Below are 15,492 nucleotides of genomic sequence, written 5' to 3' on the forward strand. Positions count from 1 at the left end.
ATGACGTCTTACTCACTTATTTCATCTGACGTTACTCCAAAGACCAATAGTTACATCATATATGACGTATATGTGTGACGTATATACTGACGTCATTGTTATGACGTTCAAAATAACGTCAAATTTAGGTCATAATCACCAGTTAGTGACAAAAATCACGTATATTTACGTCATTACAACGTCAGCTGGTTGCTTGGGAAGTCTCAACTATTTTTATTAATAACTCAAAAAGTAAGCTTCAGACAAAATTTTGCCAAATAAAAAGTTGTCTTAGAATCTAGTCAAAAATATGTATTTTCAAGGATAACGGGTTATTCTGAATCACCTTGTATATGTATATCCAGGTATATACTCATATTTATTTATTATATGTTTCTGTTTTTGTGTCAATCAATTTATATCATATATATATATATGTATATTTTATATATTTACACACACGCATACAATTTTATATAACACTTGTCTTAGAAATTGTTACAACGAAATTATTATATGTGAGAGCGAAAGAGAGAGAAAGTAAATAGAATAAAGATACATTTAAACCACAATGATTTATCATTTATTATAATATTCAATGAGAGAAGGAAATAGAATACAAGGTTTTTTGTGTGTCCGCTAAGCGTTATAATCTTCCTTATCTCTCTTATCTAGGAAAAGAAACGAGTGTCTCGCTGCAGCAGGTTCGATTTTAACAAAACCGGTCGAACCAATAGTGAACCATTATTATTATATACATATTTATATATATAAAACAATCGTTTACACACTAGAGCGGTAGCGCGTAATACAAAACAATTGATTTCCAGTTAGTGTTTATTACAATACGTCTTCATTTACGTTACGCTAACAAAAATATAACTCTCGTCAGTACACTGATCGTTCATTTATTATGTATATATATATATATACATACATATATATATATATATATAAGTAAAATATCTCTGTATATATGCGCCTGTGCGCTCGTGACCAAAGGTGCCGCCCATACGACTGAAGGTACTACCGTTGTTGTCGCTTATGTATCTACTATAGTGTTTGTCAAATCATGTGTACTGTAGACGACGTTTCATTCAGCCGATCAAAGTGATTCAATTTATCATTATTTTTTTCTCTTTTCGCCAGCTTTTTATACGCATCAATGAGATTATAACCATAGTAACAACAAATTTTGATTAATCCTTTTCCGTGTAATAACGAGTCAGACTCGTGCTGATTACGGGCCAAACATGAAAAAAAAAAAATAAAGAAAAAAGAATGTCATTTTTGCTTGTTTCGCGAAAAATTTCATTTTCCACTTTGGCCCACGTTTTGCCAAATAATCTCTACGGGAAAGGGTTAATTATATATATTAGATTTTTTTTTATTGCAACACACTAACTGTCATTATAATCAATTAGCTTTACTACTTCTGAGCAGTTTCTTAAGACAAATTTTTTTGTCAATTGTTATTATAATATATAAACTTGTTTATATCTTTAACTAACATTAATTCTTTTTATTCTTTTTTGACACTAGCCTAAAATGGATCTTTCCTTTTTTTTTCACCCTTTCATGCGAATTTGAGTGTAAGAAGGAACACATTTAGTTTTTGTTTTAGACGTTTTTTTTTTTTTTTTACGGTTTGTTTAGACGTTCCAAACCACGGAAGTGCACAAAGGTATTACTATCTTCGAGAATTCTCGTGACAGAAATACTTCCCGCTGAGTTGCTATTTTAGAAGAAAGAATCCGAATACCTATAATCTCTTGCTTCAATAAAAAAAAATCAAACAAACCACGAGTCGCTCTAATTAGTGTTAATTAAAAACAATATCAATCGATTTGCTTATATAAGCTAATTGATTATAATTACATAGTTTAAATTACATAGTTTAAATTAAAAAAGCGCAATTATATATATATATACTGTATACTGTATACATTTAAAATAAATAACATTTATAAAAACATTTAAGTAGTAAAATATATAAGTATACATTTAAAAAAAGAAAATCTCTTTCTCTAACATCTTTCGCAAATAATCCTAAAGTAATCTTCTTGGTGTTTTCTTTTTTTGTCTTCGGGCGATTCTCATAGAGAAAGAGTACGGCGTAACGGCTTATTAAAATTAAAAAAAAACTCAGAATTTCTGTGCTAATGTAATATGTAAACTTTCTCGAAAAAAAAAAATCAATAACAGCTGAATTGAATAAAAGATTATAGATCTTCTTTCCAATATGTGCAGGACTTTGCAGCACCTCGCAAGAAAACACATACGCACATATTGTATTCATATTCATTTATATTCCCAAGTTCGCAACTTGTAACAATATATATATATATATATGTGTGTGTATATATATATTTTTTTCATTTATATATTTAAAGTTTTAGACGTTTGTATATATATATATATATAGAACTATTCTCGTGCCATATTACAACAATATACAAACAGTCAGTATTACTGATGATATCAACTTGCGTAATGCAAGCACCACAGCTAATATAGCAATTTGAGCAATACGTAATGCTTTCTCTTTCGTGTCAGGATCGGGAGATTAACATGGCAAATTTAGCAAATAGATTATCTAGAGAGACACACATAGTGGCAACAAATTAATCTCCGTCTCCTTCGTCGTGCTTGATTCGATTTTACAGAGTGTCCCGACAGCGATAGAGATTGAATAGCAAGGCGGACTTATATGTATATATTTATCGCTTTTTATTATTTTTATATGTATAATTTATGTGTGTGTGTGTGTGTGTGTGTTCAATGTATAAAATTTTAACGCAATTTTTTGCAGTCGTTATTTAATCTTTACAAAAGATCGATGTGTTACTTTCTCTCTAACGATAATAATAAATATAAATGTATAAAAATATGATATTTACCCCATTCTGTTGTAAATACGTTCTAAATATGGTTCTAAATTAAAACAACGTGCTTCAAAAGATTCTGTAATCGCAATTTAAAATCAAAATATAAATTTGCAACCTATACAACCAAAACACGTTTAAAAACCTACAAGATCGTTGATACAAATTTCTCTGCGTGAATTGTATTTATGTTGTATAAAATTTTTAGGACACCATGTACTTCGAATCATGCTTATAGAAAAATTTTTATCACTTTTTAGCGTTGATTGTGACAGATTTAAGCGTAATAAAAACACCGTTGATTATGTCTCTTCTATTCCCTTTAAGTCGGTAATACGATTCGGAGCTGAGACGAATCTTATAAAGGTTTGTTTTCTTTTTGTTTTTGCGGAATGTTGTTGCAAAATTCGCAAACTTTTCAACTCTTGAAAGTAGCAATTTGCGTTGAATCGGAAAAATAAAATTTTCTATATTTACCGCGTTCTTGTTTATCACGTCGTTTCATCCCCGACTCACACACTTGTCTCTTTCATCGACGAAGCACCCTACTAGCAGTTCTAGTCATGTAATATATGATCTTGCCCCTCCCTCTAACATTATCCACAAACAACATAATTATTTACACAGCGTCTACCGTATTTACATCACCTATACTCTATAGCTTTACGTTACTATGTAATAAGAGGGAAGTAACTTTGTTTTTGTACCGCTTGTCGTCTATGTGTTACCGATGCTTCGTCTTGTAATCGTGACACGCTCATTCCGTTAAGTTTGAAACAGTTGAACGCGCGAGTACTTCTACATATACGCGTTAGTTTTTTTGTTCAGAAACATTTTTCAAATACCGTCCCATTATACATATATACAAAGAAAAATGAATGAAAACATACGTTTGTGTATATATATATGTATACATTATATATACACATCTTTGTTCGGAGATAATCTAAAATAATTGTCTTCTCACTTTCTCTCTAAAGTAACATTATTCCGTTCATGTTTTATAAATTATTATTAATACTGTCATTTATTTTGTTTCAGTACAAATATTTTAGATTTGTCAGTCAATGTAATAAAATACCGAGCGTTTCTTCGGATCTGAGAGAGTGTGTTCGCAGATAGACGATAATACATGTATGTATCATTATCACGATAAAATGTTAATCTTTCTGGAACGAATAAAAAAATCGCGTGATTGTGTGTAACAAGTACGTCAAAACGCTAGATTGTACGCGACAATGTGTCATCTGCAAAATACTTGTTTTTCAAATACCGTTTCTTCTTATATTCTCCTTAATTTTTCACCCTGTGTCTTTTTCTTACCGCCGATATGCTTATCTCACGTGAAAAAGTGGCGCTGAAAGAACTTGTAGCGCAGACCTTGCAGAGCATTACGTATTACATCTGTCTATAAACATTTGGCAATGAGTAGAGTGTACTAACAGATCTTACACTAATTAATTATTTCTAAGCGTCACAGACAACATTACTTCTCCTTATTTAATAACAGGGAGGCTCAGGTAACAGTTTTAACAATTTTTCTCTTTCTTGGCGCATTATTCCGCTAAACAAAATCTTCTATTAAAATGTCATAATTTCTATCTTTGCACATTGCTCACACAAGTAACATTATACATCCAGACTAAATGAGAGAAAAAAGAGATATTTAAAATTGTTTTTTTGTTTCTATAACGTATAAGCACACATACAATGAGTAATCTGGTAAATCGCGATATAACAAAACTGACGGAAAATAACTCTACAAAGAAAATACATAGAACTAATATATATATATGGAAGTGGTGTACACGAAAGTATATGAATTATTCATATTTGGAATAATACAGAGGGACGTAGTTTGTTTTGTTTCACAACACAATGTAAATTGTATAACAGGAGCTGTACAAATGTCTCACGGAAAACTAAACATCTAAAAAATGCAGGACTTGTAAACGTAGACTCAAGAGTCTATAACATACGCACAAAATCTCATACGTATCCAGAAACCCGAATAAAAAGGACTTTTCAGATCTAATATATATCAGTAGATAAAATGACTAAATTTCAAAAAGAAGTGTTTTAGGAACATTTTTTTTTAGGAACAAAACGATCGTTTTGTGTGAAATCAAGAATGTTCAATAACAAGAAAGAGAAAGACTTTTACAATACGAGAAATGAGACAGCAACCATTCATGTCATTAAAAATCTATCATAATAAATAGAATGTCAAGTATATTATATACTGAATTCATGAAATTCTTATACCATGTGTGTGTATGAGAGTGTGTCTGTGTGTGAAATCATCCATCATGTGTGTGCCGTAAAATTCTACAAGATTATTATAAAATATAATTATTCTACAAAAAAGAGAGAAAAAGGAATTGTTTTATTATCAAATATACAAAATCAAAAATCATGATTGTGTTTTCTGTTCGCGAGCTACCGCCGAGACTCGAAGAACGAGCGGCAGCGTGCAAATCGTCAGAGTTTCTCGGTTCTTGCTGATTGTTGAACGTTGCTTGATGCGGATGTGACGGAAGGTCCCACACTCGTGGACCGTTCCAACAGGAAAGATGTCTTGCCTAGGGGTGGCTGAGAAATCGCACGCTTTGCCGCCCTAAAAGAGCTGCCAATCAATGCAATTGTTAATAAATATTCACTAATTTTCTTCTCGAGATAACGTCAGCATGCTTAGATCTTTTCTCATCGAAGATATCAATTTTTTTCGAGACAAGTGTTTTAACCGTAAAAAAAAAAAAAATATTCTCCCATCACCAATTCATTGTAATAATAATAATTGTTATTATTATTACAATGTCGGTAGAAAACAAAAAAGATTTAAACGTCGCATTTCCGAAGTTATCTCGATGAACGTTTAGTTTATCGTTAGAGCGCATTCGGTAACATATTGTTATTCGGGCCAGCAAGAATGATAATACATAAAATGCAATGTTGTTATAGATGAATATTAATACATATTGAAAATTGTAGATGTTGCATTCTCGGAACTAATTCGTCTAATTAATATCTATCGATTGTACGACAGAAACGAATTGCAAATTATTATCGATTACAAATTATTCTCTGATGCCGTCAATGTGATCGAAATCAGGGTAAGATACAGATGTAAGATACAGATTAGAAAAAACAACATAGCGAGATTAGAAAAGAAACATAACAATTTCATAAATTCGATTTTTATGTTCCTAAAAAACAAACAAACAAATGACCAAATTTTAAATCAACACGATATATAGAATTATTAAACGAGAATATCTCTCCCAGAGGTAAAAAAAATGCAATTAGCTTCTGTGTTGTGCAAAGTGTGCAATAAGCAGCAGTGATATATCTTTCTTATCCGTTTTATCGTGTTCGAATGGAAGCACAATAATGCATTTACTCCTCTTCTATCACACTTAGGCTGAAAACACAATAATTTCAGTTGCATTTGTCAATGCACATTATTTCGTTCGTAATGAGATTGTTGCTGTGACAAATGTACATTTTTTTTTTTCTCAAAAAATTCTATGTACAAATAATGTAAACAAATGTTTACAGGATATATACTGCAATGTACGTAGAATGGATACTACGGTGTATAAATCAAAGTCGAATTTACTGAGAAAATATTTCACTCTTTTTTTTTTTTTTTTTTATACACAATTTATACGTGAAATATGTAAGCTGACTGAAAGCTTTTTGATTCTTTATAATTAAAATGACGAAAAATGTATTAAAAATGTATTTTTAAACTTTTCGAGATTTATAAAGTCGTTTAATTTCTTTATCAGAGAAAACGCAATTAAAGCTATTACTACGTGTTTTTTTTTTTTTTTTTTTTTTTTAACACATTTTAAATGTATATCCTGTAGAAAACACAGTGTGCCTCGCATATATTGAAATTAAACTCGCGCTTACGAAGTGAAGTATACATAGACCGCCATTGAAAGCAGATGAATGAAAAACAGCACAGAGGGGGAAAGCGGTGTTTTACATTGTACTGCTGGAAAGCATGACATAACATTTCTGTGAAGCGTTAATGAATAATGAATCAGATAGACAGACGGAAGACACTTGTCCGCCCTGCGGATGACAGCAAGACAATTATTTAAATCTGTTGTCCTTGGATGACGAGGGATGAAAGGCACATACGATTAAACGAAGACAATCCCTGAATTTTTAAAGCTTTTGTTATTTTATCCTAAAGAGTATAGTCCATTCTCTTTCTCTCTTTCTCTCTCTCTCTTTCTTTCTCTCTCTCTCTCTCTCTTTCTCTCTCTCTCTGGCAAGCATTTTTCTAACTATAAATGTTATAATTTCATACAATCCATTATTTTTCTATGTGTTAAAAAAGTTAATTTTAATCCTGTAAACCCCCCAGGCATTAATGTCCGAGCGATTTTTGAAACTGAGATATCTTAAAAACTTAGTGGAAATTTCTATCCTCTTCCCTTAAAAAAGTTATAATGGAGAGAAATTGACAATGGAAAAACCGAGATCTAACAGCAGTGTGTCGCCAAATGTCATGTTTGGACAAAAATGTCTTACGTTTACAAAGAAACGGTTGTATTTTTAAAGTAAGTTACAACATTTTCATTGTCTTCATTTTCGATTTTTTTATTTTTTTTGTTTTATAACGTACAAAATTCTTTATATTTTTTTTTGCTAAGTGAAAATGTCAGTACGCACTCCAGAACAAAATTTTATCACTTCTCTTTATCTCCGAGAAAGAAATGTTGTTTATTTTAGTGAAGATCTCAGCGAGAAATTAAAAAAGTATTTTTTGTATGTAACATTTTATAATAAAAACCTTGTGAAATAAAAAAATATGCCATAGGTATCGCAAAATTTTAAATGCAAATATACACGTGTAAAATAACGATTTTCCACGTGTATATTTGCATTTAAAATTTTGCGATACCTATGGCATATTTTTTTCATAAAAGTACAATAATTTAAACTGTTATTTCTCGCGTTGGATTTATTTCATTTTATTAATTTAAAAGTATCAATGTGTTTAAGTATCATTTGTTTAAAAGTATCAATTTTTTAAACATTCCTTGATTTTATACGTTTCTCATTATATTGAAAAAAGAATAAATAAAAATAAAAAAAATAATCAAACCTAATATTATTTTCTTAATTTACAATGTTGAATAAAACTCCATGAATTTTCACAGATGTTTTGCAACGTTTTAATAACAAATCGCGTCGGACATAAATGTCAGGGATTTACTGGATTAGCATCTAAAAAAACATTTAAAAGGATTAGGGTTAAATTTATGCAGATGTTAATTTTTGTGTTTCTATAATAAATAACATATAAACCTATCTGTGATCACATGTGTGTGTAGCACAGGATATCAGCATCTGAAATTATTCATTAAAAAAATGTTTAATAGAAGCTACGATTATATAATATGATAAACTCGTCGAGTTTCTTCGCACTTGCTGCCAGTACTATGAACAGAACTATAGTAAGTGAAAAAGCAAAAAGGCGAGACAAAACGATTTTTCTCTAAATACAATAAAAGAACTATGGGATCTAAGTAATTTATAGAACAATTTTAGGCAATTTATAGAACAATTTCTAATTAAGTATAAACGATTAATTATAGAACTGTGATCAATTTCTACATAAAAAAAAAACGTGTTAAAAAAACAATCTTATTGAAGTGTCTGAAATCCCATCTTACATTTCAATATTCTTTTTTCAACAATTCTTGGTACTTGGCTTTCTTATCAACGTACGTTACTACGTTATCGTTTGTCTCGCAATTCTCCGCCACCTATGAAATGCAATGTTATGAACGTATATACCGCTCAGAGCGCGACGGGATTATCATAGCGCGTATGTGTGTATGTAACGTGATCGATACGGCGCGCGGTATGCATGATCGGGGATGATGAAAAGGCTAGGCATGTCTTGTCTCTAGCACGAGAGATCACACGGCATACACGTATACGTGTGTTCTCGGAACTTGCACATTCACATATATTTATATATATATATATATATTATAATAATCGTGCATGTGGTGTCATATCTTCGATCAATCTATCGCATCTTCACATTCGTGCTATTGAAAGTCTTCTTATGCAAGCAACACGCATGATCTACCACCGAAAAAACTCTATCTTTCTAATTTATTATTATTGCGTATCGAACATACGCACAGAATTTTATATTAAGTTCGCAAATGTCTATTTTAATGTGATTATTATTTGATGTTGTCTATTCAATTAACCCTCGGGGAACACACCTATTTTTTCAATCAAGAAGAACAATCTGGGTCAATTTGACCCTGTCCACTTTTTGAGATGCTAGCATTTAAAATGCAATTATTCAATTGGCTTGAAAAAATTTTCGGATATATTTTGAACAGTTTGAAATATGCCTATATAGTTTTAAAGTGTCGTTAACATTATTAACAATTGTAAAAAATATGTTACAAAAAAGCAAAATTGAAGCAAAATATTTTGATCAAAGTCGACGAACAGGGTCAAATTGACCCAGTGTGTTCTCCGAGGGTCAAAAACAATATGCGCGTTTTCTGATCATGATACAGCGCAAGTTCTCAAATCATTTATACGTTCATGTCTCTGATGTATAAAAAGTTGCCGCAAAATTGAATTTTTTTAATTAGACGCTATCACTATTAAGAAAGATAGACGTGTTAAAGGCTCAGGTGGTGGATCTAGCATATTTTGTAAAACACAAAACACTCATCTAATAAGTTTTTTGAAGCGGAAACGTGAGACGACGATTGTTTTTACCTTCGTCGCTAAAGTGAGATCGATTCGTTTCGGGAGTGTTTTACAAAAACGACTCTACTTCCCAATTGTATCTAGAGAGCGATCTTAGAGCGGATTATAACCACAAATCCTGGACATTATGTATTAGCCGATAGACAAACAATAAGTTCGAGATGTGGCGACAACAGCTTTCGCCGGAGTGAGGGATAGAGACAGAGTGATATTTAACTACGCTGACAATATCCTCATAGCAGGTACCTGCAATCAAGAGACTGGTCAGCGTAATTCAAAGTCGGCGAATCTCTCGCTTTATTGATTAAACAGCATAGGGGTGAGGCCACGGTGCAGCGCACGTTAATTAATGATAGAGAGATTTAATATATTTTATAGAAGAAGTGAGCACAGAATAAAAGTTGTTAAGTGCCTTATTGTGCATTGTTTCATTTTGTTATTTTGCGCAATCTTTCTATCAGTAAGAAAATCATGCTGCGACATCTGCGAAAGATTTGGGAAAAAGCAAAATGCATAAGCGCCGACTTTCGTTCTTCAAGGTCGTCTTCAAAAACTGAGTATTTTACATAATCGAGCAAATGTTGCGCTATTATCGTTTAAAGTTCACAACCGATTGTGTGTTTAATGATGTATGTAATAATAACAAAGTACATTGAATATAGTCGGCGTCTATGACTGAAAATCAAGCGTAAACGATTATAGATAGTTACCAATGTGAGTAAGTAAATTGTACGTAGATTATAGGCGTGTGTTAGATGTGAGAAAGGTAGATTTTCCGCTTTAAAACGCTGTTGCGCGCCGGGGAGTTCACCGCTGTTTCGTTACTGGAACATAGCCGGTGCTCGTTTTCACACACACACAGACGAACACACACGCTTGTCGCGCGCTGAAGCTATCGTCAATCCGCGCGCGACCTCCGTGTTATATTTTAAAAAACCAAAAAAGCTTTGCAATGTTTACATAATTATTTGTTACAAAAAAGCTTTTAATCAAAATAAATACAAAAAATAATAATACGAAGTAAGCAAAAGTAATCTTTTTTTTAATCTTGATCAATTAAAAATTAAATAACCATGATTATATGGATGGTCCTATGATACAGTAAATGCACCAATTCGATGCTCTCAGCGTAACAAACGATAGCATATGTATATATATACATATATACAAATATATATATGTATACGTATGTATAAAATTCATTAGCGAAGCGTGAAGATTATCTTTTATCGGGAAATTTATTAAAAATGCGCATTGCGACTCACCTACGTCGACGCAGGGAAGCATTCTGTCCCGGCAAACCAAACTGACTTCTAGGAATTACCATACGCGCGTTGCCCTGCGCAGGACGCGAACCTCCATGCGCCTGCAGAGTGCTTAGGTGAGCAGCATATCCGTCGTGCAGTATTGTCGCTTGAGCTTGATGCTTCTTGGACACCTTGCCAATGATGAAGATCTGACTCGGTTTGAGATTTATCGCCGTGTACACGCTAATATCTTTTTCGCTGCCGTAAGCCTGACGAATTATCATGTCGTGCTCCTGAATAACCACACACACATGCACACAATTAATTCAGTCAATTAATTCACTCTACAATATTATTTTTACAACAAATAGTAATTGTAAACAATTATTCATCTTATTAAAAATATTGATTATATGTAAGTATATATTTATCTACTTCCTTTATTTACACGTACATTTGTTTAAATATTTTCTTTAAGTTTCTTCGTATACTATTACGAACCTTTATAAGCTTATTCAAATAGGCAGCTTTGTGGGCAAGTGGATCCCTCGACAGGCCGTCAGCAAATGAAACAAGACCGTGAGGAAAGTTATGTTGTGATAGCCAAGAGACTACTGTCTGCTGTTGCATATCGGGTCTCGCAGTAATATAAATAATAAGGTAACCCAATTCTTGCCAATGCCTGTGTGCGAACAACAAAACAGAAGAAACTTATTTGATTATATTCCTTTATAGTTCTGTTTCAAGATTTCAAATATTTCTCACATTAAAACATATGTTAAATAATAATACGTTACCTAACAACGTCGACGGCACCAGCCCAGACTTTCGGATCTTTGCCACTCACTGACCTACTGGCGGCAAAGGAGCCGTCTATACTAAAAACCACGCATTCGGTTTTCGGCGGTATCACAGCCATAAAAAAGTCTACAGATGTATGATCTCCCCTGTTGAACGCGAACGTGACTTGCGTTAACATAATTTTCTTTGTTAAAAAATTACTACTTACAAACAAAATTACATTACCTTACAATCATTTTTACAGGATACAGTCCGTAACCTAGTGCTTTGTCATCCGGTATCTTGTAAATTATTCTAGCATTTTTATCAGTTACTTCGGTAGAAAGGTATGTCCACTCGCCTGCCGGTGGATTCTTCATAATATGGATATCCACTTTTTCACCTGCGACGAAACATTTATGACTTTTATGTGTAACGTGTTTTTTTAATTTTTAATTTACTGTTATATAAAACACTTTGTGCGCGCGATTTAGAGAAATTATCATCGACTAAACAATAAAAATCAATATGAATTATCTGAAAATATTTCTTCTTCCATACAAATTTCGTTTATTACCTGTTAAAGGTACCATATCAATAGGAGTATACATGAACTTAGCAACTAGTATTTGGGGTGCACCTTCCCTCACGATAACGTCATTCGCTCTGTGATTGGCAGCAGTGTTCTGAAATACATTAAATACAGACTATATTAAGACTAATTTAATATAGCAAACAGAGCATAGCTCACACTTGTGATTAAGCTTGAATTGATGAAGGAATAAACCTTAAGTTTAACGGAGGTACGTTTTTTAGTCCACTTTTCTCTGGGTTGACCTGGACGGAAGCAAGTGAGATTTTTCTCCTCGTTGCCGAGCAGCGGTAAATCGAATCTACCTAATTGCCTCAGAATGAACGCGATTACGTCTGAAGACTCCCAATAGCTAGCGTGGAAGAGATGCGGCAAGGCGTTTGTAGGAAAATTAGCGAGACCCTCTGGACAGTACAGCGCATAATCTAGTCTCTTGGTGCCCCACCACTTTTGTGTCACTAGAAACGAAACAAGAATGATCGTGTTTCAAACAGTTCCAATACGTTTAAAATTGCACGTAATTCAGCTTGCTTGCTTGTTTAAAAAAACTCTATTTAATAATGTAAAATGTTTTACTTACAGGCTGATATCACCTGTAAAGGAACATTGTCAATAATGCCCGACATTGTACTTTGAAGCGATATATCGGATAGTCTTCTTAAATGCGCCAGTTGAACATTGGGAATGTTCAATCCGTCAACAAACACGTGCGGATTAGTCTGGATGGTCTCCACTAAAATTAAATGTACAATCTGTCTCATTGTTATCACAGCTACAATTTATCATCTACGCGTGAAAATCTATATCTCGGCAATTTTTCTAGATTAAATTTTAATTACTTGATAAACAAACTCTTTACAAAAACTAATGAACTAAGAAAATTCATGTATAAAAGTTTTACTTTTACATCTATTATCTATAACCTAATAATAGATATATACTTACGTAAGTGATAAGGCTGACCATTGCCAAGCGGATAGTTTTGATATCGGGCAATGTTAACCGGCGGAATCTGCGAAAATCTAGCTGAGATCAAAGGTTCCAATCTCGCGGCCACCGGATCCGTGGGATGAAACAGATTGTACATTTGATTGACCAACGGCCTAGGTATGAAACTATTTTTGTCGTTGGACGTGGCGATCTTTCTGTAAGCCAGAACCAGGGCGAGTGGACTGCCGAAAGTGAAGAAATCACCCACCTCGAAGTCTAACTTATTATGGCTCACGTTGTCACTGCAAATGACACGTTAATTCAGTTGTAGATGAATAAAGTTGTTTTGTACGGAGACTGATGACAAAAAAGAAAACAATGTTTCATCAACATAATAGCTGCGTGAATTACCTAGTGCCTGAAGATCTTCTTCTGGGAGAAGGCGCGGACAAATGCTTGCTATCTTCGAGGTTTCCGCCGTTGTCGTAACCTTGCTGACCGCTACTCTCTAGAATACTGTTCTCGCTGCTTTGTCTCGAGTGCTGCATCGTCCTACACAGGGCGTCGTAGGTCAAAATTGACCCTACTGAGTCCCCCACGAGGCAAATCTGTCCGTTGAAACCTTTACCCTCGTCACTCTTGATAAAGTCGTGATATACCTGATTGGCGCTCGTTACCACACGCAACACTGCATCCTGATAATCAGAGCTCGAGCTCGCCAGTAACGGAATCGCGCCGATCGGAATAGTGTCGTGTGTCACTTGCGGTGTGTCTGCACACGAAGGCGACACATCGAAGCTGTACGGACTCAGACTGTATACACAATCAAAGTTAGTAGATTATATCAAAAAGCTCTGAGTTTAATAGTCACAGTCAAAAGATATATATTTACCTGGATAAAATTCCAAGACCTTCAGTACAAATAGAAGGACAGGATACAAATTTAATAGACACGTGTCCAACCATGCTGGAGTAATGCTGTCTCATGACAGATTCAAAGGCTCCACGGAATGTCGTTATGTCTGACTTTTTTGCCGTCAAATCAACATGTACGTCTAAAATATAATAAAGCAAAAACAATGGATGTAACATTCTTTAATAAATAATATTCTTTAATCATTTATAATGCAAGAAAGTATTAAAAAAAAAAAAAAAAGAAAGAAAAATGCTTTACCTAAAACGCTGCCACCGTGAACTACAATAATCAGAACGCTAACTTTGCACGGTTGATGCGTAGGAGAATGTTGAGGGCTTGCTGGACACGACACGTCAATACTGGCTGATGTGCTGATCTGTAATCTTTTACTGTTTCGCTCGGTGGCTACGCGTTGCAGATACGAAGGCGAAAATATTGTGTCATCTAAAATTATAAAAGAAAACCTGTTGCGTCGTATCATAACAAAAAGGTGTGATTGAAAAACAATATTTTGCAAACTATTTTAAAACTTAAAAAAACAATATTACAAAGCCCCTTGCACAATGGAAGGAATAGCGATAGAAATAACACCGGTTTTAAAGAGTTTATATCTATAAATAACGGTAGGAACAACGGAATGTAACATACAAAAATACACATGTATCAATGCGGATCAGAAAACGGAATAAGCAATGGCGATAAAATTTCCGACGAGGTGCAATTCTGTGTCTATTGCTTATCGCTATAACTATTCCCTCGCATTGTGCAAGGGGTTTAAATATTATGTATTTTTGCTAACCTTGTTCGTTTGCCCCGGGTGGTGTTTGCACAGTTGTGTCCTCCCCTTCTGCTAGAAGATCCAAAGAACTCCATTTAGCTAATGAAGGGCTATCTTCAAATTCCTCTGTATAATCAGAAACGATAACACTGCTTATGCAATGTGTCTCTCTGATTAATCGCGACACGTTTTTGAAACAAGGGTACTCTCATAGTAATAATAAAAGATTGTGAAAATACTCGCTTAATGAAAAAAATCGTAACGTTCGTTTATAAACGGTAATAAATTTTAGAAAATAAATTTTACAGCGCAATATTTTTTGCAAACATTTTACCAGTAATGTAAAGTTGCAAAATGGAAATTTAGCGCAATGAGAACTGTACTCGTACTCTAGATTATATAGAAGTAATATAATATTTTTGTTTGTTCTAATACACAATATATATAAATTTGTGCTAAAAACTCTCTCTAAATATGCAAGGCGAGTTGTCAATTTGTTAGCAACAGAAATCTTGTTTTCTTTACTACGTAGCCATGCCGCTGCAACATGCCCCGCATACGAGTCTTTCTCATGCTCAATTTTAATCTTAGTCACATGTCGTGTCAGATGTTTGCCA

The 15,492-nt window shown here is 33.5% G+C and overlaps 1 protein-coding gene across 15 annotated transcripts in view; it reads right to left on the minus strand.

The window, feature by feature from the left end:
• Window positions 1–1,359: 1,359 nt before the first annotated feature.
• Window positions 1,360–15,492, minus strand: part of LOC109859875 (protein retinal degeneration B) — a 29,817-nt gene continuing 15,684 nt past the window's right edge. For 5 of the 15 annotated variants that reach the window (XM_020438543.1, XM_020438542.1, XM_020438544.1 and 2 more), the window contains 13 exons: window positions 14,897–15,001; window positions 14,356–14,541; window positions 14,074–14,236; window positions 13,593–13,994; window positions 13,197–13,483; window positions 12,832–12,984; window positions 12,447–12,709; window positions 12,237–12,366; window positions 11,906–12,062; window positions 11,677–11,826; window positions 11,381–11,561; window positions 10,898–11,172; window positions 1,360–5,490 (listed from right to left, as the gene is read on the minus strand). In XM_020438543.1, coding sequence (XP_020294132.1) covers window positions 5,346–5,490; window positions 10,898–11,172; window positions 11,381–11,561; window positions 11,677–11,826; window positions 11,906–12,062; window positions 12,237–12,366; window positions 12,447–12,709; window positions 12,832–12,984; window positions 13,197–13,483; window positions 13,593–13,994; window positions 14,074–14,236; window positions 14,356–14,541; window positions 14,897–15,001 — 2,597 coding nt within the window. In that variant the 3' untranslated portion in view covers window positions 1,360–5,345. Of the gene's footprint in view, window positions 5,491–8,192; window positions 8,235–9,641; window positions 9,879–10,342; window positions 10,457–10,897; window positions 11,173–11,380; window positions 11,562–11,676; window positions 11,827–11,905; window positions 12,063–12,236; window positions 12,367–12,446; window positions 12,710–12,831; window positions 12,985–13,196; window positions 13,484–13,592; window positions 13,995–14,073; window positions 14,237–14,355; window positions 14,542–14,896; window positions 15,002–15,492 lie in introns of all 15 variants that reach the window. The other 10 variants (XM_020438554.1, XM_020438545.1, XM_020438552.1 and 7 more) reach the window with 7 other exon arrangements.

This window comes from Pseudomyrmex gracilis, unplaced genomic scaffold (assembly GCF_002006095.1).
Source record: "Pseudomyrmex gracilis isolate BER0280 unplaced genomic scaffold, ASM200609v1 scaffold_297, whole genome shotgun sequence".
NCBI classification, from domain to species: Eukaryota; Metazoa; Arthropoda; class Insecta; order Hymenoptera; family Formicidae; genus Pseudomyrmex; species Pseudomyrmex gracilis.